At 43.3% G+C, this 24,078-nt stretch overlaps 1 protein-coding gene across 5 annotated transcripts in view; it reads right to left on the bottom strand.

The window, feature by feature from the left end:
- Positions 1-1,639: 1,639 nt before the first annotated feature.
- GRAP2 (GRB2 related adaptor protein 2) overlaps positions 1,640-24,078 on the bottom strand; it is a 109,062-nt gene continuing 86,623 nt past the window's right edge. For all 5 annotated transcript variants that reach the window (XM_064655147.1, XM_064655149.1, XM_064655151.1 and 2 more), the window contains 7 exons: positions 21,720-21,822; positions 18,515-18,606; positions 16,106-16,225; positions 14,438-14,606; positions 12,662-12,793; positions 9,620-9,739; positions 1,640-7,372 (listed from right to left, as the gene is read on the bottom strand). In XM_064655147.1, the coding sequence (XP_064511217.1) occupies positions 7,193-7,372; positions 9,620-9,739; positions 12,662-12,793; positions 14,438-14,606; positions 16,106-16,225; positions 18,515-18,606; positions 21,720-21,822 (916 nt within the window). In that variant the 3' untranslated portion in view covers positions 1,640-7,192. The remainder of the gene's footprint in view (positions 7,373-9,619; positions 9,740-12,661; positions 12,794-14,437; positions 14,607-16,105; positions 16,226-18,514; positions 18,607-21,719; positions 21,823-24,078) is intronic.

Here is a 24,078-nt window from a genome sequence, read left to right as displayed (position 1 = left end):
TCATATTTAAATGTGTTATAAAGACAGTAAACACCACTAGTCTTTTGTTAGTAATGGTATCTCTCATCATTGTGGTTGTCCTTCAATTCACTGACAGAGCCAAAGGCTTCAGAAGACCAAAGGGATGGTTGTGACCACGGTCTCCAGCTTCCCATAACCAAGGCCAGAGTATTTCATCCAATAAACCTTGTATACAGCCCTCTTGTCAGCCTTGAGCTGGAGATTGTATGGTAGAGACCACAGCAAGCTTGCTATGTTGTTCAAGTGTCTACAAACCTTCTCTTTTAAATATGCACTTTTTAGTCAGAATTTGTCCAAAGTCAGTGCAAACCACCCATTTGTGTGTCTTGAAGCCTTACCTCTTATTTTTGGAGTCCTGAATTCAAGGTGTTTATGACTGGTGTTCCAGAGTGCATTCTGCTGCGTAAGTGCTTGTGAAATGTCTATGCTCTACAAGTCATGCACATTTTAAATGAGAATACACAGCTATCATTTTGGTCAGCTGATGCTGAAGATTTAAACTGGTAAGCACTGGTGTGCTTTCCAACCTGATAAACATGACTGATACTGCACCCCACCCCAAAAGAGAAGCATCAGCAACAAGTGGCACTAATTTAGGTATTTCACAGGGCAGCAAGGTGCTTCTCACTTTTATTGTCATTTCTCCTGAAAACTGTCATGTATGGTCCATTCTCCTCAGAGTCAGTGCTGATAATAGTTTAAATGATGGAGAGTTTTACTATTGTGGTCATGTTAAGAATTATTTTTCCCCTGCTTTAATTTACAGTCCAAACCCCTCCCTCCCAAAAAATGCTGTTACAGCTTTGCTGCTTAACTGGAACATCTGTAGGCTTCCACGGAGATGTACTGTTTGTAGCAGATCAGAGTTCTTTCCCCCTTTCCTGCCCTCACTCCTATCTCCCAAACAAGCTTTAAAAAAATCCCCTGCTCATGTCAAGGCTTTATGTCAACCTCAATGTCAGGTAAGTTTTCATTTTGCTGAGTCCGCAGCCTAGGACGAGGTGATCTAATAGCTCCTGCTGCCAGGACAGGGAGGTTCTGTCTTACCCTTTCCTCCTCCTGGCTGTACATTCCCACTGCTCACCCTGCGCTGGCTCTGGGTCTCCTTATGCTGCCTTCGGTGAGCTGACTCAACTCATTAACCCAGCAAAAAACAAGTGGATGGTTTTTTGCAGGGCGGCAGCAGATGTTTGGTTGACTCACCAGCTGTGATGAAATCACGTCCATTGTTATTAGCAGATCATCTTCTTCCGATAACAGGCAAATAGCTGCCATCACAATGGCAAGATATACAGATACACAGCTACAGAGAGCTGATTCTTTGCTGCCACATATCCCTCTTATTTCACAGCTCTGCCAAGTGAGTGTGAAAAGCTGCTAATTCAGAACGAGCTACACATGCATTCAGCTCTGAAGAAAGTGACTCTAGAAGGGGCAGGGCAAAGGGTGTTTTCCAATCCTTTGGTGCTGGTAGCAAACTTGCAGTTGAAATTTTTTTCTCCTTAAATTTTGACGAGACAAAAAAAAAATAAACTGTTGGTGCAATCTACTTCTAATTCAGCATTTTGCAACCAAACTTCTGGTGTGCTGCACCTGACAGAGAACATTCAGCCACGAGAAGGGTCACCAAGGACTGGTTTCTGCTGTTTATTATTATCTGTTGGCACTGCAGTAGTACCCTTCTTGGAATTTGACAAGGGAGAGGGACTGTCAGTACCACAAGGAAGTTATGACACATTCAGTACAGCAAAGACATAAAAGATAGTTTGCAAATGACCTCTAGATTAGTAGAGAAGGTACCTCATATTTTTTTGCGGATTTTCTTTTTTCTTTTCCTTGTCTGTGTTTGAATATAGAATCATAAAATTCGTATATGTGCATGAATCGTAGACATCACTGAGAGGTTTCCCAGAAGCTCCACTTAAACAGAGAATGGAACTTCAGTCATGATATCAGGACATTGTCACCATTTTATAGCTTTAAGTGTACAATCACGCCATAAACTGCATTTTTTTTCCCCACTGCTTTGCTCTCATTTTCATTTATGACAAACAAACTCACCATGGCTGTATCTTTTATAAACCCTGGTGGAAATGAACCTGCTTAGACTAGCGGGGAGAAGCTGCAAGATATCTAGAGATCTTTTAATTTGTTTGTTTCTTCTTCCTCCCTTTGTTGCCTGAGCTAATTTTGTTTCTGCATGTCTACAATGATCCCTGCATGCCTGCCATTTTTGAAATTTTGCATTTTCATGTTGGCAAGCTCAACACCAGCCAAGCACCTCTCACTTGCACAATGACAGTAGACAATGTGCTTTGAATTTTCTCTCCACACAAAGGTCGGTGACCTTTCCTTATTCACTTGCCTGTTGCCCTGCTGTCCTGTAGCTCACAGATAAGTCATTGACTGTTTTCTACTGTCAGTTCTGCTAATGTAAGAAGCTTCTTTTGTGTTTGATGCGAATTAATGCTCCTGAGTTCTGTCACATGAAAGTTGCCTCTGAAAAATTGGAGAAAATGGCAATGTTCTGCCCTCTTCCTCAGGGCTATTAAAGGCTTTATCACGTGCTCAGTTCATCATTCCCCATTGAAATACAAAATTTTCAGCAGCAAGGAGTGGCTGGGTGTGAGGAGCTTTTTAGTCCATGAGTGCGTTTTAACCAGTAAATGTTACTGCCTGGATCATCTAGGGAACACTAATGGGTTCAACTGATCTCTATGGGGTTTCATTTAAAAGCACCTAAGCCAATTGCTTTGAACAAGTATTTGAAGTGAGATGTCTGCAGAGCACTTTCTATCAGCATGGAGGCAAAAGTTGGGCCCTGGGCTTTCTAGTGCATGTAGGAGCAGTGAGGTGATGGGCTGCAGCTGCAAGGAGGTGCACAGAGGCTTCTGGGGCTGCCTTGGGCAGGGGCGGGCAGCGCTGCCAAACAATTCTCACACCTAGTCTGGTGTAACCCAGGCTCCTTGGCAAAGAGCTGCAGAAGCAGAGCAAGAGTCTGGCACAGCCCTAGCCCAGATGGCCACATTTCTGTCCCACCAGACTTCCTTGTTGTCCCTGTGCTGTGACATGGACATAACTAAAGACCTGTTGCTTCCTACTCAGAGATCACCCTTCACCTTGCGGCTGGACTACAGCTGCTGGGGTGTTGCTCCTGCAGTGCAACATGTCCCAACTGATACCACATTGCTGTTTAGGGCTGATTTCTCCTGACTATGTGGTCCTGGCTGCTGGATCTTTCACTTCTGACGTCCTTGCTTGCTCTCCACAAGGGCTGAAGGCAAAATGGCCTTTCAAGAGCCTGCAGCAGCAGGATCCCATTGGGGAGGAAGGATGAGAGGTGCTGCTGAATAGAAAAAATGATGAACAGATGGCTGCTGTGAAAAGCTTCAAATTTCCTGCACAGCCCACTGAAATTGAGAAGTACTTTCTATTTAAAAAATAACAACAACAACCCACAAACTTGTTGTTTTCCTGGTGCAGGAGACTGGCCCAGCAGTCTGACCAGGTGTGGACTTTGTGGCAGCCCTGAGGATCATCTCCCTGGTGCTCTTCCCCTGTCAGGAGTCAGATGGGAACCTGCCGTGATCCCGTTGTTTCAGCAGTGTGCTCCAGTGAACACAGCTGTTACAGTAAGCACGTACACCAAGACAGAGAGACCTTCTTTTTGTGGCACAGAAAACTGCTTGGACATCATCTGCATGACAGGAGACTTCCATTTACTGTTTTTAGCTCAGCCTTATTAATCACAGAGACATTTTTAGACAAAATATGGATCTGCAGCAGAACATAGGCAAGAAGTTACTTCAGACAGGAGAAAGCACAGCTCAGCTGTTCTCATCAAACTTATTTTTCCCTATGCAAGTCCAGCTTCCTCTGTTTCATTTGTTATAATAATGTTTGCCTTCCCACATACTTTTCCTACTTTTATCTCTGTTTACAATCTCTTTTCTCATGAACTGTCTTTCTTGCTTAAGACAAATAACAAACAAAATTCCCTCTTTATTCCTTCACTTTTCAGTTTTGCAGTGGACCTTCTTGGGATATTTTCTAGAGGTTTCCAAAACACTGGTAAATATCAGGTGAACTCAGTGCATCACACTGTCACCTTAAGGCTCCAGTCTTAGGTTGCTAACATGTGCTTCTGCACAGGCAATAGAATCCGAGGCTTTCACAGCACAGGTGTAAGTGAATCACCACAATATTAACAAGGATTGTGTTACAATTAAAACCTGTTGGAAGAAGGAGCTGGAAGGTTGACAGGATATATGGGTGGAGGAGGAGAGTGTCTCTTTCTCTCTCTCTCTCTCTGCGTATTAAGTGGCCCAATTTATGGGAGAGAGAATTTCACAGGAAGAAAATGGCATGGGGCATGGAAAACAACCTCTCTCCTGTGACTACAGCACCTTCTATGCCCACAAAACTCCCCACTTTGCCTCCCCTTGTATCCAGAGTCTCCACGGACTTGGGAATAGTTGGGGTTCTTTGTGCTGTTGTTTTGCTGGGAGGAAAACAACTTTTACTGTGGGAGGGTACAAAAATGCCGTCTGACGCCTGTGCCTCCCAGCTACTGGCATGTGCAGTAAATGCAGGTAACACTGCCTCTGCTCTGGGGATCAGGCAAGGACAACAGCAGAGGCAACAGAGACTGGGTATGGCAGACCAAAGCTTGGCCACTGCACAAGGCGGGACAGAACATGGCACTAGTGTAGTTATCACAGACGCCATGATACTTTCGCCTCCTAGTAATTTTGCTGTCATTAGGTGCTGCTCATAATGAGAAATCATGATTTTACTGTGGTTCTGGTATGTTGTCCATAATTAGCGAGCAGCCCTTTAATACTAATTACCTTAAGTATTAATTCCTTAAACATCAATTAAAAAAAATCACGTGAAAATTTACCTCTTCCTCAAATGAGTCATGAGTTAAGATGGGGGTACTTACAATGCACTACTTAGACTTGCTTAATTAGTTAATCTCTGTAAAGGGGTTTCAAATGTGTGAAGAGCTGTCAAACTGCTAAGTGCGTTATCTTCAATTAATTTTGTGCAACTGCATCTTCACTACCAAGAGGGTCTTTAGAGTGCTGAGGAAAGGAAAAGGAGACATTGCTTCTAGTTTTAAACATAACTAATAAAAAAAAGGAATTAATTGAAAGATGATTTGACATGACAGGAATAATTGTGAACACACCATTTCTTCTGTTTCAGTCAGAGCTGAATATGAAGGATTCATCATTTTTATCCCTCTTCTGCCTTTGCTAGTCTCTGGTTTCTTTGCATCCATCTTTCCCCTGGTCTCTCTGACTGAATGTTAACACTCTCTTCCAAATTTGTTACTACTTTAGCAAAAATCAAACTAACAAACATAAAGGTTAAAAAAGGGCAAATCACAACAAAACACTCTTCAAACTATGCAATCACTGAGGTTACATCCTCACACAAATAATAAGGTATCTCGTTCCAAAAGAAGCCTCATGGACTTCCCTTCAAAAGAAGACACTAAAGGCCCAGAAAAGAGCTTTTGCAAGAGAACAGGGCCAAGTCCAGCCCTGGCAGCCACATGGTGTCTTTCCATTTCCTGGACCTCCCTGGTAGCCAATGGAGGTAAGCTCTGAATGTGTCTTTCGAAGTTTTCTATTCTCTTTAGAGTTTATATGCTGTGTTAAATATTCTCGTTTTACTTCACCCATTAATAATCTGATTCTGGTGGAGTTCTCTCAAAATGGGTTCTTTCTGCTAATACTCTATCTAGCTGGCAGCTTTGTTCAGGCCAACTACACTGAATTGGACTTTACCTAAAGAACCTATTTCCCGGATTATTTTTCTCCCACTGGGACTAGAAAAAGATAAGTACAATTTTTTTTATTGCTGAGTCTGATTTATTTTTAGAGTTTTTCACTTGCCTTCTCTTTCTTTTTCAAGAATGATTAATCATCACTTCCATGCTGACTGCTGAGGTCCCACATGTTGTGAAAAATTCAGGCAGTTTGTTTAATATCAACTTGCCTGAGCAGTAGTTATGAATAGTGTATCCTTCACAGAGTTTGGTTCATTTTTAATGTGCATTTGCAGTATATTTCTATGACATCTGGGCATTCACTCAGCAATGATTTGAAAACCTATTTTATCCAAAAGAAACTGGAACATAGAACAGACTGTTTGATGGCCACAACTTTATTCTCTGCATACGGTAAAGTAACAGCTTAACCTGTTGGATGAGGCATTCCACTGGTAAGGCAGAGTTGTGTACACAGTGCTCCTCAACACCCCAAGTTCTCAGGGAAAGAACTTCTGCCACCAAACCAGTAAAACCTCTTCTCTCTAACCCCTCCCCAGTTCAGTTTTACAAAATGAACCAGTGAGGGATATTAATTGTTATCCAATCCAGTGGATACTAATTTAGCTGAATGGCCTGATCTGCTCTAACCAGGCTATCTAGCAGAAGTGTAGATACCTAAGAGAGCAGCTTGAAAATGGCGTAAGTTGTTATGGGGTGTGGAAAGAAGACCGGGACTATCAGAAGCAACAAAGAAAGTAGGTTCTTGCCCTCCCATACCTTCACCACTGTTTTTTTTTTTTTTTGTACAGAAGCTCACAGGATCCTTTCCCTTCATCTGGTATATCCATACAGTCCATACACACAGTAGGAGATGGGTAAGCCAGAAGCTATTTAGAAAAATACAAATTGCCTTGAACCTCAACCTAAAGCCCCTTCACTTTCCTTTCCTACTTGAAGGATTGATGGGATTACCAATGATCATTTAATTCTTGTGGGTGAATTCCAAAAGGAAGGGGTAGGACCATCTGAATACTGAACCTGAAGTCTGACTTTTCTGAGGGGCTTTTCCACAGAACAAACCTAGTTGCAGGAAGTTATCAATCGTTAGCCAAAGAGGTGACAGGGCAGGGAGGATCCAGCAAGGTCTCAATGAACAGTCCAGGATTTTTGCTCCTCCCCTTCATGAAGGTGAAAAATAGGGGGAAAAAATAATATTTTCTTCAAAGGTTTCCCTTTCATACCAACATTTAAAAAAATAAGTTGCCAATAAATTAAGACAAAACCAAAACCAATGTATGTCCTGGTGGCCAGGGAAGATGCACTCCTTCTCTGTCCCTTGTCATGTCAGAAGAGCAGCTCCAGCTTGGCCCTCTGGGGCAAACTGTGCCCTCACAGGAGCACTGGTGTGACGTAGTTGGCAGGGAAGAGACCCAGTTCCCCACGCAGACGTCCTTTCCACCATGAAGGGTTGGAGCTGTCCAGGACCTCTAAGATGTCTCCACTACGGAAGCCCAGCTCATCATGCTCCACAGCATCAAAGTCGTACAAGGCACGGACCCATAGCGTTCGCTGGAAAGGAGAGAGAGATAGGCAGGGAACAATGAGCCAGAACTCTTAAAGACCATCTTCCTGTCACCCCTCTTAACTCCCAGTACATACCTTCACTATGAGAGGACGAGCAGTAATGAAATTTAGACCAACTTGCAATTAAACCAGGAAGTGGCCAAGATGCCAGGAGGTAGGAACCAATTTACTGGGACACCCAAGGGATGGTGCTTGGTTTCTCAGCAGCCTCAGTGTATTCGTGGGTGTTTGCACGATAAGGTGAAAAGTCAGACTGAGAGCAGGTCCTTAGGAAATAGTGTTCTCGTGGCTCTGTCACCTCTGCCCTGGAAGGGCAGCCATGACAGCCATGTCAGAAGCCAGTTATGGGAGCACAGAAACGGGCTCCTGCCTGAGTCCTGCAGGGCTGTAACTGTAAGTGAATGGCTCTGGGGAGCTGACCTGGTGCTGGTCCAGATATCAAAATGTGTCCTTGGCCAGCAAAGGTCTATGAGAGGCAGCACACAGGCAAGTGTAGTCAACATTGTGAAGAAGATACTTGCTCTTTCAGGCACTTTTGGGGCATAGGGAAGGGTCTTAAACCTTCTTTGCACTCTCCCCAAGGTCAGTCCTCTGAGATCAAAGGGATTTAGGATCTGTCTGGGTATATCAGTTTATTTTGGGTTTGCACTTTAATGTGCACTATGGTTAGACTTTTTTTTCTTAAGAGAGCTTAATCATAAGAGACTTTGCACTCAGTCTCCCATTTTGGCCAGAAATCAGATTTTAAAGGACATAGCATGAGCTCCTTTCTTGGAAATTGTTGGTGCCCACGCCACAGGGCATGGATAATTTGGGAGGTATATTTTGCAGGGATAGGTTGAGAGCTCTGTTTGAAGACAGACTAACTTCTGATAAATCTTCCATTCAGGCCCCTGCTTAGACCTGGCTTCTAATAATTTGGTTGGACATATAGACCTTCCTATGGCTGTATTTCTGGCTTCTAGATCACTGATGAGATGTGGCAGGCAAGGGCATGTTATTGATTGCCACAGCCTCTGAGGGATAAAAACCATTGTATTTTGAGCTGGATTATAATAAAGATTTAGGGATTTTGCCAAAAACAAACAAACAAACAAACAAACAAACAAACAAACCCCCCCAAACCCCAGAAAAGACATGTCCCTGTTTTTTAGTTTGTTCCATATTTCCTAAACCAATCCGGTCACTTTCTCTCACACTCGAGAAAGGTCTGCTGTCCTTCCCTTCTCTCCTTGGATCTAGGTTTTCTGGTTGTTGTGGGCTAATCTGTACATTTCCTCAAGGAAGAGGAGCATTCCTTAGGTCACACTGAGCTGATGGAGAAATACTTTAGAGTTGGCAGTGGAATCACAGGCTGAGGCAGAGAAAGACACCATATTCTATATGGGCATTCACATAGTAGGAATTTGCAGAGCAGGTGGTTACTTAAGGTTGACTGCCAGGTATGGATCCAAGTAGGGCAGTGGTCTGAGATGTCTGCAGATAATAGCTGGATCATGCCCACATCCTCTGTGTTAAGCTCTGACAGCTAAGGGTGTCAGGTAGGTGAGTCCCACTTTGATGGCATAGTAGGTCTGAGGATGTGCCAGGTATGGACAAGTAGAGCCGAATGATGACAGGCCTTCTCAGGACTGAGAAAAAATTAGTGGAAGAGACAGTGTGACTACAAGTGCATTTCAAGACAGTAAGAGTACTGCAGCATGGCACAGCATCATGAGGCAGCTCTCTGTAGAACTTAAAACATGTACTGTACTTCCAACTACTGAGCTTAGTCACAGCCTGGCTGGGGTGGCAAAGGTACTTCATAGTCCCTTGCATTAATGGACATGAAGCTCTCCTAGATCATTAGGCTTTCAGAAATGTCTTCTGCTGGACTGGACCCATGGTTGATCCAAGCCCATGGGTAAGCTTGTGCTCATGCCACTGTCCCAGATGTCTATTTAGTTGAGCTCATGCTGAGTTTCCTCTTCCACTAAGGCTGCATGTTAACTAAGGCTGACCTTGAGAGCAGTCCTAGAACTATGCTCATGTAACACTGTAGTCCTACCCTCAAGAGTACCCCAGAAGCAGATTCAAGTGGCTGGGATAGAGTCTTGAGACTCAGAAACATCTTTTAAGATATGTCCTTAATATAATACTCCTCTGCAACCTCCTTGCAGGTGACATTGCCCAGACTGCTTGGCCATTGCTAAGGAACCCAGGCAGATGGGACCTTCCAGGTGTGTCACCTACCGGTGTCTGCTGGTGCAGCGGGTCTGTGTGTCTCCGTTGCATAGCTCCTGCATTTCCTTGGCCGTGATCCCTTAGTCCATGCAGCACATCTTTCCTGTCCAGACTCCCACCGTATCTTTCCTAGAAAGAAAACAGCGAGAAAAAAAAGTCACGTTGTCCTGGTTTTGGCTAGGATAGAGTTAACTTTCTTCCTAGTAGCTGGTACAGTGCTGTGTTTTGTATTTAATATGAAAATACTGCTGATAACACACTGATGTTTCAGTTGTTGCTAAGTAGTGGCTCACTCTAAATCAAGGACTTTTCAGTTTCCCCTGCTCTGCCAATGAGCAGGTGCACAAGAAGCTGTGAGGGAGCATAGCCAGTACAGCTAACCTGAACTGGCCACAAGGATATTCCATACCATAGAATATCATGACAGTATATAAACTGGGGGTAGTTGGCCAGAAGAGGCCAATCAGGCACTGGAATATGCCCAGGGAAGTGGTGGATTCTCCGTCCCTGGAGGTTTTTAAGATGAGACTGGATGTGGCACTTAGTGCCATGGTCTAGCAACCATGGTGGTCGTGGATCAAGGATTGGACTTGATGATCTTGGAGGTCCCTTCCAACCCAACTGATTCTATGATTCTATGATTCTATGATCAGGGACTGGCTGGAAATCAGTCAGTGGGTGGTGAGCAATTGTATTGTGCATCACTTGTTTTTGTTGTTTTATTCTTTTCTCTCTTTTTAACATTTCCTTTTATTATTATTATCATCATCATCTTCATCATTATTATTATTTTTATTTCAATTATTAATCTGTTTTTTTTCTCAGCCCATGAGTTTTACCTTTTTCCTGATTCTCTCCCCACTTGCACCAGAGGGAGGAGGAGTGAGTGGCTACATGGTACTTAGTTGCCAACTAGGATTAAACCACGACACATATATATGCTGAGATGTATAAATGAGGGGCTTTAAGAGTCATTGGTGAGAAGGATGTCAGGGGCCAGCCCTCAAGTAAATAATTTTAGATATCTGCTTCCAATACTGTCCCAGTGCTCCAGTTCTGCAAGCAGTGACCCTCATGGAAGAGGTCACCTTTGACTCTTCTATTTTGGATTTTACTTTTTAGAAGTTGAAAGTTGAGTGTTCTTAGATGTGTATCACAGCTGCTGGGAAAAATGGCCTTTTTGGTCTCTAAGACTTTTGGAGAAAAACTAAGGTTGTTTTAACTCACAGATAAAAAGCCATGCTTGCCAAGGGGACTTTTGCCAATCTGGAGTTATTATGACCCAGTGCTGCCCACTCCTTGCTTTTTCTCTGTCCTATATGCTGGCGGGATGACAGTGATGCTGATGCAGCTGACTGTATCTGAGGACTCTACTTTTTCTTGGGCTGTTCCATGTTGCAAAGGACCGCAAGCAAGCCTGAGAATCTAGTAGCCAAATTAACCAAAGAAGAATGAGACGAAATCAGGTTCAAAGAAAAGTAGCCATATGACCACACATCTGAGGTCATATCAACACAAATCAACCCAGACAGATGGAGAGAGGAAGTAGGAAACATCTAGGAAGCAAGTTCTCTTTTGTGTGCACAGCTGAGAGGTGCTGAGTCTCTTTATCCCCCCAGGCCCTTAGTGCAGGCACTAAGCTTTTGTTTTTATGATAAGGGTGTGACAGAACCTTAAATCATGTTAGCTCAGATTGCAGTAGTGCTGCAGAGACACAGGTCTGATGAGCTGTGTCAACAGCGGGGAGAAAGAACAACAGCCTGTGCTTGCTGTTGCTTGTAAACAGCTTTTGTCCTATCCCTCTTGCCACTTCCTTTCCTACAGCATTCCTCCAAAAACTCCCTTGGTCTCACATGTGCCTTTGTCAGCCTAAAATGTTGCTGAGGCTGCCTGAAACTGGAGCACAATTTGCACCTTACCTGTCTCTGCCAGAAAGAGGGTGAACTCAAGGTGGCTTTGCAGTCACAAGACTTACATGGGTGCTTCACTCCTATGAGTGTTTCTGCTCCATATAAAATGTGACTCGAATAGACTGTGCTGTGAAGGGTGCAGGCACTCAGCTTTGTCAGAACCTGTATTATTCCACCAGCAGTCCCTTGACAGGCCACACAGCTCGTCTGATGAGAGAACAGCCATTTCACCATTGCCTCTGGCTTTGCTATATGTGAGCTCTCATGCCTTAAGGGACATTTTGGATTTCTTCCCTTTAGTAAGAAAAGGCCTCTCCTTGGATGATGCTATGCTGACTTTAGCTAGAGACATGAGCCAACTCCAGGAAAACTATTCCCCAAAAATTAACCAGGAAGAAATTTGAAAACAGCACCAGGAACTGCTGTTGTTCTCTCCATTCCTATGCAATCAAAGGAGTAAAGAAACATCACACATCAGGGAAGCAACATGATGAAAGAGTGCAGAGAGGACCCAGAATACGGCAGAGGAGAAGGAATCTTCTGGAGGAAACCAAACTCTCCTAGGATTACTATAGTAATTTCTCATCCCTGTGATGTGTTTTGTGGTGCTGAATGTCAGTAGCATAACTCAGAAAAAAGAAACAGACAGCAAGGTTTCATTCATTCTATAGACTAGAGACGAGTTCCTGAAACCGTGCATGTGTGTGCAGTGCAAGATTTGTGAGCATTTTCCTGCACTCTCACTGGATGATACTTCATGTCTTTTCCTAAGCCAAGTAAGAACATGCCATCATTGCTTGTTTTCCAGTTTTTAGGATGGGGCACCAAACCCACCTGAAGGGTACTCCTAGGTTCCCAGTAAAAGGGTCACTGCACACTTCTATTTTTTCTGGTTTGTCAGTCAGTCAGTCACAGATCGCAGAACTAAATAAAAGCCCACATATTTATTACATATCAAAAAACACCCCTAGGCTGAACCATCACTGCTGCTACTCCTGTAAAAAGACCTAATTCTGCTTCCTGAAGCAGGTTGAGGGTGGCAGATTTTTGATAAAGCAACTGTTCACTTGCTACCAAGCAATTAAAGCCAATGTTTTCTGTGTCTGGGCTCGACATCCCAGCCCCTTGTTTGTGGCAGTACCTGTTGCTGCTGCAGTATGGGGATAGCATGCTCGACATATCTCTTGGATATAGAAGAATGATCTTCTCCAGCTGCTCCACTTAGGTGGAATCCTTCCCGGCCCATCCGTTCCAGGCTCCCACCACGCCTCTCCTGATGGAAGCAAGATCGCAAAAGTCAGATCAGCTTTTTCTACCTACCACGTCCTTGACTAAAGCTCAGCAATCATTCCACAGTGATCACTACCACTATCCTCTACTTTGTAGGCTCTTTCAAATAAACAATTCCATCCCTCTGAACAGGTCAACAAATCAGGAATCCTATATTTTAGATCTTTCTCATAGTCATTCCCCATCTGAAGACTGGGCAGTAATGGGAGGTGCTGGGCTGAAAATGTTGGTGTGAGGTCCAGCACAGGAACTAAGCTATTTTTTGAAATACTGCCCTTAGACTTCATTTGTCTCTGCACAGAAATCTATATATTATGACTATTTTATCATATAGCTGTAGCATCTAGAAATTTGAATTGTAAACAGAAATCCCACTGTGATGAGTACTAAACATACCCCGCTGAGCCCATCACCATAACAAATGTACAGAGAGTTTGCTAAAGCAAACTTGACTTCTGTTCTTTCATTTGCGTGTCTGCATCTTGGAGCAAATGCATCTCTTTCCCTTCCTGATCATAGTCAGCCCAAACAGGTTGTTTTACTGATATACATGCATACAGCCTTGCTTTCTCCTTCCCCAGACAATTCTTCACTGTGATCTCTCTCACAGGTCCCATAGCCTCTATTTTATATCTTAATAGTGCATTTTAAAGCTCTGTATAAGTGGTCTAGAAGGAGAAAGCAACCCAAGCCCCTTCTTCAGATTGAAAAATGCATCTTCTCATGTTTGGAGCCAGCAAGAATGACCCACATGCAGCCTATAAAACTTTATTGCTGCAGTCAGCAAGTCACACACCTTGCCTCTAACTGCACATCCTGGTAATTTAATACCAGAATCCGTTTCCCAGTAAAGCAGGACTTTGGTTACTGCAGTGACCGGGTGTGTTTGCTCCCAGTACTGTGAGTGCAATGCGTAGCAGTCTCTACTATGTCATTTGCTTGTTCCCCTGGCACAAAACCAGGCATTCATTGGATTGGGATTTCTCTGCCTTCTGAAACACCTACTACACCTTCCCTGAAGGCACAGCTTGTTCCTGTATCTGCTATGTTCTTCTCAGTAGTACTTTTCAGTTCCTACCAGCCACTGCTCTGGGTTCTGCCCTGTGTTCTTCCACAGTTGTTACAGTGTTTGCTTGATAGCAGAAGATGGACGATGCTTCTGAGTGGACAAACTTGCGGTTGTAATTTGCACTCTGGGTGCATTCAAGGACACTGAGGAAACCAGACTCAAATTCTTCTCAGTCACAACTACCAGTCAGCTCTGTACCTGCCCTTATGAAATCTAGGCATTTCAATAAGGTAAGTCCTGCTTTTCTTGGCTTTGTAAGGCATCTTAGAATTTCAGCTCTGGGATCTTAGCACACCTTTAACAAAGCACCTCTATGCAGATTTGCAGTACTGTCTATTGCTATCCAAAGCAGAATCAGAACATTCTGCTCAATTACATAGCTCTACATACCACTGAATCCGCTAAAAAATCTGTGTTGCAGTGGCCACCAGTGTAATGATGTGGCTGTGTTTCCAAGGGCAGACTCTCCTCCCCCCATGCCAAGACATTCTCATGGGATGAATTCCTTCCACAGAAAGGTTTCTCACTGAGAAATTCCAAAGGATAGTTTGTGTTTACCTTCTCTTCTTGGCTGTTGTCCCTTAGGAATATCTGTTTCTGCCTGGAGATGGAATTTGTCTTGTAGTAGTCCACGAGCTTGTTTAGCGAGTGGAATTTCTCTGTCCACAAGTAATAGTTACCCTTTGAATCCCTCATCACTTTGAAGTGTTGCACATCATCTTCATGCCTGGATCCAATTGGAAAAGTAAGAGATCATCAAACAGATTGCACTTCTACCTTTTTGGAAAAAGTCCTTTCCAGAAGGGTACCAAAACTTCTTGCTTGGCCAAACCTAGACTTCTGAAAAGTCAAGCAACCGTCAGTCCTTGTGCATCCTGGACCCAAATGTGGCTCTATTTCAAAAGACTCATCAATTTACAAACACAGAGTGCCCCAGGGCTGCCCAGTCACAAAGCACTATCAGAACAAAGCATAGGGCTTTAAAGCCTCTCCTTTGAAATAAAGGCCAGAGGAGCTTCCAGGGTGAAGAGGTGCAGTTGTAGTCTACCCACCAGCCTCTGCAGATCCTGTTAGCATCCAGTCTGAATTGGCTATAAGAGATTTATTACACCTTTATACACCATGGGCATCGCCAATACATGCAGACACAGTCAGGTGCAGCCACATATTGAGTTTTATAATTGTATAAAATCTAGTGTGATATCATTACTACTGGTAATTCTCCCTACCCAGAAGAAAAAAAAAAAAAAAAGAAGGAATTTTCAGATGCTGACTCCTGTCCTGAAGTGCTACAGTTACACAGGCTGTTCGTGTTAGCATGGTTTTGATTTAAATGCAGAAGCTCTCCCTTAGATAGTGCTGGGCTGTGGTTAAGGGGACAAAACGGACCAGGAACTGTTCACAGTGAGCTGCTTGAAAACAGGTGTTGGGTTTGGTGGGTGAAGAGGTTTTAGCCATACAGATCTGAGCTCTGCCACATTGCTTGACTTCACGGCCAGAAAAGGAGCCTCCCTGTACTTATTGGTGTTGGTATAAATTGGTATAAATGTAACCAGAATGTTTTCCTGCATTCCTCCCACATACTTTTTGAGCTTCCTGAATCAGAAGGTACATACTGCTTGGAAAAGGCATCGTTAACCATGACTCTAATTTAAAACTGATTATCAGTTGTTTGAAAATTGAGAAACCAACCATCATATAAGAGCACTGCTCTGAAGCGTATGCTCTGAGAAGGGCTGGGCTACACTAAGTTGCTGAAATGCAGCTGGGCTGCAAGCAATGAAAAACCATTCCTTGTCCAATGGCTGTTTAGTGACCTGTGGGAAATAAGTTAACAACGTAATTGTAATCTCTTAATAGGTAGTAGCTGAATTCTTGGTTCAGTAACCAGAGCTGTCAGGGAATTAATACAAATGAAAGACACATGTTAAGCACTGTGGGAGACATTCTATGTACCACTCTGCTTTGCTGTAGCTCTTTCAGAGAAGCAGGTCACCAGGGGATGCAGCTTTGGAATGGGGCATTCACTGTGTCACTTGAAAAGAGGCAGAAACATTTTGAAATCAGATGCCTAATTTGTTCTCATTCAAAACAGCAGCACTGCCAATGACTGGCAGCATGCAAACTTCCCAAGAGGCTACGTCACATTAGCAATCCTGTCAAGAGGAGGCTAGGGACACCATTACACAGAAGAAGAGGCAGGAATATGCTGTGAGAAGCAGATACCTGACAGAGATGGAAAAGTCACCATGAGAATTCTGACTGGCACGGACGATGAAGGAGCCAACTCCTTTGCTCATGAGAAGGTTCTCTGCTTCATGGCGGGATATCCTCTCATCAAACCAGCTGTCAAGTGGGAAAAATCATGAAAGTGTGAATAAGGATGTGAATTAAGGTGAGGAATAAAAAAGTTGAGGGTAGGGAGAATGTGAATAAGCAGGGTGGAGGAAAGAAAACAAAAGGATCAGAGGAGCCCACATGGCTACTCCCAGTGGCCATGAGTATGCTAAGGTAGAGGGTTTTGATGGGTGCAGACCATTTTCTTTGAGCAGTAAAAGCACGTAGATGCAAAGAGAACAATGTAAACTTTGGCCTGCTAAGGAGCAACACTCAGCTGAAACTGTAATTACAGGCACAGTACAATAAGGTGTTAGTCAAAGAAATTTTAAATTACAAATGTGTATGTATACATACATACACATAATTCTCAGACATATACATCAAATTGCTTTTTGGTAAACTGATTGAAAATTACTGGGCTGTGATGGATATATTGCAAGGGACACACATAAATTTTTAGCAGAAGCGAACCATGAAAGTTTTAGTACTAATAAATTGGTTCCTGCAAGAGTTATAATACCATAAAATCTCAGAAGCACAGAATACGTAAGCACACTTGTGCAAATTTAGCTAGGCATAACAAACAATAGTATAAGGCATTGGACTAATAATGAGAAATTCACCATAAAAAGTAAAAGAATACAATGTGAATAGGAACTTTTCAGTAGACAAAAAAATTCATCACGTACATATGCATATGTCCACGCCACAGCTAAGAAGATCTACAATCTGTGATCTGCTTTTTATGTAATGCTTAATTGCCTATATTGCATTAAAGTTAAGGACTGATAGTTTCATAAGCTCTGTGATTTCCACTTTGGAGTTTCTTATTATCATCACAGTTTACCTATGTATCATTAGCAAAGGGAAATCAGACTTTAATGAGCCTTGATAATCAGTCTCAATGATTACTTGACAAGAAAAAGATCGGCAAAACCAACCCATCAAAAATAGGAGGCAGCTTTCTTCCCTACATCTGGTTCTGGCATCTGGCCTGAACTGCTTCCAAGTGCAGACCTGCTGCTCTTAGAAAAGCATCAAAGTGGAAATATTTCTTCACAGCTCTTGCATGGAGAAAGCATCATGAGAAAATGTGTGTGAAAAAAGAAGCTGCCAGTGTTCCTGCGTGATGCCACAGCCCTGTGAAAGAGCGAACAAGAACAACTGACTGGAAGATCTCATCCCCCTGAGGCCCAAAAGTACAAGCCCATATTTGCACAGCAAACTAATAATGTCCTTCAGCTCAGCCAAGCAGGCTGGCTTATATCCAAAAAGGCCAGTAAGTGCCACCTCCAAGGGGACAGAGGTGCTTATTTGTAATCTCAAAATCCCTGTATGCTCCCAGTAGTACTGGGAGCCAGCAGTACTGGGCTTGGTGCTTGTTCTGCCTGCTTGTTCCTGAAATGCTGCAGCACTTTTGAAAAAAGAGGACAATGAGAGGAGTTTCAGGGAGCATTTCTGCCAACTGAAAGAAAAAGGTTGTAAAAATCCCTCCACTGTCATATTTTTGGCATATGGCTGGAGAGCACATTTAATATGCATTTAAACACCCATCAGACCTTTCCGAAAGTGCAAGTGCCGTCTCCTCAGAGGGAAGAGAGAAATGCAGGTACACATGTCCTCTGACAGATCTGTGTTTGGGTGTGCAGTCACGAAACGTGGAGCGTGTGTATGTGTGAGCGGGGCGGCTTGTCTGGTCTATCATCTCTGCCGATCCATGAGTAACACCAGCTGTCACATTCGCGCAGCATTGCACTGACCTCTAGTGCACCGAGAGAAACACACACATACTTGGCGGGGGGAGGGAATGAGGATGGCAGGGTGGGAAAAGGGAGTCAATGTAGTTTAGAGTGGAAGGGGGAGGGAATTACTTTTTTATAATTCGTTTTCAGAAAGATCTCTTGCTTTTTCTTTTGTGCTCAGCCTCTATCTCTGTTGCCAAGACTTCACATCATGACTATTCTCCTTCTGTCTGAGGAGATCTAAATGCAGTTCCTGCCACATCTCAGTGACATCCCTCTGAGCAGCAGTAACAAAAGAGTCACTTGGGAGTGATAGAGAGCATCGAGAACTATTCAGCTCCGAAAGAACAGAGGGTGCTTTGGGGTAGAAATGTGCTGCACTGGCAGAACTGCAATGTAGCATTATGGCAATCCTTGCCAGCCTCCAAGTGTAGTATGTTATAGCCAGTGCTTCCTCTGTCCTGTCTTCCTCTGCATGCACACGCACACATGCTCCTGACAGCACTCTGAGGAAATGAGCAATGGTGGTACACACTGTTTCTGTGGCACTTACGGGGGAACATGAAAATCAATGAAGTTCTTAGGAACGTAGCCTTCTTGACTTCTGAGCTCAGCCTTGTACCACTCTTCCTGGGAGCTCAAAACCTGCGATGGAGAGATGGATGGAATAAACGTGTCTCTGGAGAAAGGCAAAAGTAAGCATGATTCTGGCAGAAACCTAGAATTTCTTGTAAGAAGAGAACGCTACACATGCTGTACTTCCCAGTCACTGTGGAACAAGGTTAGTGGCCGATGACCACTTCAGAGCAAACGAGCAGTGAAAAGCCCAAGTAGAATTAGACAGATTGCTTGTTAACCTTATCCCTTCATCTGTGCAGGTGGCTGGGGATACTGTGTCTTCGATGCCTGTGAAATGGAGAAATTTCAGCTTTGAAAGACTTAATAGGGGTTTAAGTTATTCTCTGTGCTGCTTTTAATAGTTGGTACTGGAGCATCTCAGATTCGCAAGGGAAGAACAAGTATCTGTGATGGATATGGAGGGATATGCAGCTATGTATGCGTCTGTGTGTGCATTACAACTGCACAGATGTTACCATGTGCTCTCACATGTCATTTCATGAGAGATTATTTAGTGGGTTAAGTCTTCAGCTGCCCTGAGCTTTGCCAAGGTACATGAAAGAAGGAGGCAAAAAGTATTTTAAAGATACTGTTACACTTAGGAGACTGTAGGATAGCAGGAAGTCAGTCCACAGCACACACTGGAGCAGCTTCAAGTGTGCTCACATTAATGTTAATTATCATGGTCCTTAGGAACTTCCCTGCTGACCAAGGACTGCCCAAATCCACTGCTCCCTGGCTGATGGCCTCTGATACAGCCCTAAGCTAGAGGAGAGAGAACAGGAATACAACCATGCTGTGATTTTACAGCACATGTTGTGGTCTTTGGTGTTTTGTTTGACATTCCAACTCCTGGAACAGAATTCCGCTTTATGAAATAGAGCATGTTTCTGTTCTTTCTGGTTTTGGAGCATAAGCCATGACAGTTTTAAAAGGAGAAAGCAAGTGGAACAGACTTAATTTAAAATCTATTGTTAACAGTAATAATACTTATTTTGTGAGCCAATCTCATGGTTTTGGGAGCCTAAGGCACATTCTAACTGCTTGGTGTTGGCAACAGGATGTTACTGTCTCTGGGGTCAATTCTGCATTGCCTTCCCTGCCACGTAGGCCTTTTTTAAGCATTTGGATTCAGAAAAGTTAGGGAATAGAAAGCTGTGGATTTCCCTACTCGTATAGTCACTGCTTTCCTCATGCCTGGGTGCTGGATTAAAGGCTCTTTTTTACTGCTGTGGCCGAACAAAGGGGATGATAGCTACCTCCTGCTCATGCTCAGGCCCTGCTCTGCTGGAAGCAAGGTTTCCAGAAAGACCCACCTGCTGTTTGTCACTGCAGGGCTGGCAGGTTTCTCTCAGTGTGTCATCCTCCCAGAGAAGGATGTGTGGGGGGTGAGAGGGTGGATTTCCTCCTGTCACGGCTGGTTGAGGGCCTCATGTTTCCTGTTTTCTAATCTCTACATCAGTACTTCATCTTATCTCCTTTATAAATCAGCAGGTTGTTGCAGGCAGCAGGAGGGGGCTCGTGATGGGGCATGAATGTATGTGTGTGTATGCCAGAACAGAGCTGTTACTCAGGCTAATTTACTGCTACTATGGCTTGGGTGGCTAAGGTGTTATTTTGTTTGCCTCAAGGATATTAAAGAAAGAGGCAGTTTGATTTTTCTGGTAGTAAATTCTCTGTGCCAAATACTACTACTACTAATATTACTACTACTACTACTAATGGTGTGTAGTGTTATTGACACTTTTCATCAGTAGCTTCCAGTGTACTTTGAAAAGAAGCTCTAATTTATAATGATTTTACAGGAAGGGAAACTGAGGAACAGAATGAAAAGTGATTTGGCCAACACCATCAACCCAGCCAGGGACTTGATGGAAGCCTCCTGAGAATGGTTTCCTGAGAAAAAAGGTATCAGTTTAAGGTCACGGGATAGTAGTGATGTACTGGGGAAGAATTAGGAATAAGAGTATTTATCTGTGCTGAAGAGAGGCAGTGATTTCTCCAGAACCTTCTTACAGCTCTTTGGAAAAATCTGGTATTAGTGAGTTTGGATGCCACTTTGTCTAAGTGTCAAGAATTAAAAAGCCAATAAGATAAAAAATGGTGGTGATGGAAAAGACAAGGCTGAGACCCAATATCTGATTATTAATTGGAATATCTGGGACTGCACAGGGAGGTAGCAAAGGCTCCCTGGCCTAACAAGGGTTTATATACTACTGCCCTTTGGGCAGTGGAGGAATTAAGGCCTTAGAGAGGAGTAATACTGAGGCATTTCCAACTGAAACAGAACAGTTGGGGGCTGAGAAGTAGATAAATAATTAGAGTGAAACATTGAGTGACCTAATCTGTGGGACTTCAGTAGCGTTAACAAGAACTGTTCTACCATAACACATACAAATCAACTTTAAAGAGACTTTCACATGCTCTGTGTTGTATATGATCAACTCTACTTTTGCCATTGCCCCCATTGCCAAATTCCTGCAAGACCGTATATAACACTCTTGTGTTACAAAGCCCTTGTGTTATAGAGCCTGGGACCTCTTAAACTCTTCCATTATGTGTGTAACAGATTGTCTCATAGACTTTTCCTCTTCTATTTGCAATTGCCTAAAAACCCTGCAGCAACTAACAATAATTACTAACAGTGAAAAGTTAGATATAAGTTCTATAATGGATGATAATTATCTTTTATATAGTTTAAGAGCTGGAAATAAGGAAGATGGCAATCTCTCTGGACCGCACTCATCCTGCCTGCCTTTAGACATAGTCATCTGAATGTACTCACTGTGGACTACTTATGTAGTCAATGAAAACAGACAGGACCCTCAAAATCTGTCTACCAAAGAACTTGATCTCCGCCTCAGCAAAGGTATTTATCCTTCCTTGCTGAGTACCAGAGAACTGCAGGGCAACTAAATCCATAGTTTCTGGACATAAAATCAGAAAGTGGACACAGACTCAAGTAACCTGGGAACTATTGGTTGACCTACTGCAAACCCTATGGGAGATGAGTAATCTGCATTTGTATTCTGGCTTATAGATGTCTGTCTTCATCTGTTTTGTCAAGGCAAATGGGAGCCTAGAAAGATCTGGCAGCAGTCTCAGAAATGCTGTTTAGTCAAGCCTGAGGTTGCACTTACCTTCAGCATATCCCCAGCTTGGAAACTCAACTCGTCTTCTCCAGAAGCAGTGAAATCAAACTTGGCGATGGCTTCCATACTGTGTCTTGGTGGCAGAGCAAAGCTGGAAGAAGTATATACTTGTCAACACTTACGAGCTGCTGAGACTGCAGAGTCTAGCCTCTGGAAAGCTTATAGGCAATGCTATGATTTGTATAGGGATGAGCATGCACCAACCACTGGTAGACATTAGTTACTAGACATGGAAAGACATCAGCAGGTAGAAGAGAGGGCATGGATGGGGCTGTAATTAGCTCAAGTCAGAAGTTCAAACAACCTGTTGTGCATGCTTATTCCAAGAGATCTCTTTCTCTGCAGCAATCTCATGTGAAAAACCTGTATAGACCAACCACTACTCTGCCAGAGTTCCCAATAAAGCAAGTGACTGTCATGCAACAGAAAAATGCATTTGCCCTCTGCAGTGACTTACTCTTTATCTCAAGAGTGAGACAAACTGTGGACAAAACAAACAGCCTGCAATAAATTATTTTTTTTCTTGGACAAGAGTCACATTACTGAAAGTTGAAAGAGTGTCTTTTCTTTGTGATGGCTTAGCATGGGTGACCGCAACTTTCAGCTACAAAAAACTGTTTACAGAAAGGCTGTATTCCCCATGATGAAGGAGGCAGAGAGTTAGCTTACCTCAGTGTTGGTAATCCAGGAGCCTGAAATGTATTAGACAGCCTGCAAACCAAAGCCTGCAATGTGTCAGGGGAAGTGGCAAGATGAGCTTTGCTTCTTTACCACTTCCTGCTCATGTAACTTGGATGTACTCCAGCAGGACCACTTCTACAATCGAGAGTTACTGATTTCCCATGGCTGGCTCATGGACCCTATTGCCAGTGGTGAGGCTGCCAGTGACAAGATGAGAAATAGGTAGGCAGTGCCACGTTAAGCAAGTGCACTGCTGGTAGATGCTCTTGCAGCCCAGCTTTTGAAGATGATCAGGCAGCACTAATATAGAAGTAATTTTTATTATTACTAAGCTAGGATTATCTGGCAACAATGATCCTGAAGGCACAGGTTCCATTACCTAACCTCACTTCTCACCAAAACACCCAGAATTTATGGCTTGAGTAGAAGTGCCAACTTGCCTGAACCAAAACATTCTTAACCAGAAAGCCCTAGAAAGAAACTGTATGAACAACCCTAGGTAGGGTTAGATATTTCTCGTCTCCTATTAGAACTGATACAAGATCCCCCAAAAGTGCTGATACTGAGCAAGCTCCAAAATTATGCCACTGCAAAAATTGTAGACAGAGGTAGGGCTGTTGGGACTGCACCAGCAGTAGCCCAGGGATTCAAAAGGAAAGCCACCAATGTATAAAATCTCCGGGGAAAAAACAAACCCACATGAGGTTTAACTGGGACAGTCAGTCTAGCTGACAACTTGTCATGAATCATTAGGGTTATTGAGTTGAGTTGTCATTGCCATCAGAGCTGACCCAGCTGGTGACAGATGGCAACCATGGAGGTTGACTCTTCACTTCTGATTGATGCCTGCAAAGAATCTTTGGGTGCCTCTACAAAGGTGAGGAGTATGCTAATATTTAGCCTAATATTTCATTAAATCCTAACTAAGTTCTGTGTGTGCTAACTGTGTAGAAAGCAGTTATTTATTGGCTAAGTTGTCTATTTCCTGCTTGCAGAGTTCCTTTGCACTTGACTAAAGATGCCTGGATAAAGTGATCCACAGGAGGGGTGGATAACATCGCTGGATATTAGTTTTGAGATTTGTTACAACTAATTTCTAACTATAAAAATATCTTTACATGCTTCCTATTGGATTCTGTTAACACCCTCTTTTTTGCTGCATAGAGATGAATTCGTACTCATGTGACTGATAAGAGCTATGCAGAACCAAGGCAAAGTTTTTAGTGGTCCATAGAGAGCTCTGCTTGTTCAGCATGAAACTGTTCTGCAGCAAAACTGGGGTTACTGCAGTGTCGGGGCCTCCCGTGTAGATTTGAGTAAATAGCTCAGTTGAGGTCTGCTGTATGCCTGCTATTCCAGCTTGCTGCCTTAGGCTTCCAATATACACAATGCTGAACCATAACACCCTAAAGCACATTGGTGCTTTATTTTCAGTCTTCAGCTTTCCATCTATTCCAAACACTTTCACTCCCTGTTCTCTCTGTTGACTTACTGATGCTCTTTAGTTCTTACTTTGGATAACCTTTGCTAATTAGGTCCGCCCTCTGATTGCCCTGCTCTTATTCCAAGGCATTGGTGTAACTCTGCAGGTGCAGCTCAGGCCTGATTTGAGAACTGTCCTCTATTCTTGCATAGACATTTTTGGAGCTTCAGTCTATAAGCCTCC

This window comes from Pseudopipra pipra, chromosome 5 (assembly GCF_036250125.1).
Source record: "Pseudopipra pipra isolate bDixPip1 chromosome 5, bDixPip1.hap1, whole genome shotgun sequence".
In the NCBI taxonomy this organism is placed as follows: Eukaryota; Metazoa; Chordata; class Aves; order Passeriformes; family Pipridae; genus Pseudopipra; species Pseudopipra pipra.
The sequence above is the reverse complement of the archived record's forward strand: the minus strand, read 5'-3'. Positions and strand labels throughout refer to the sequence as shown.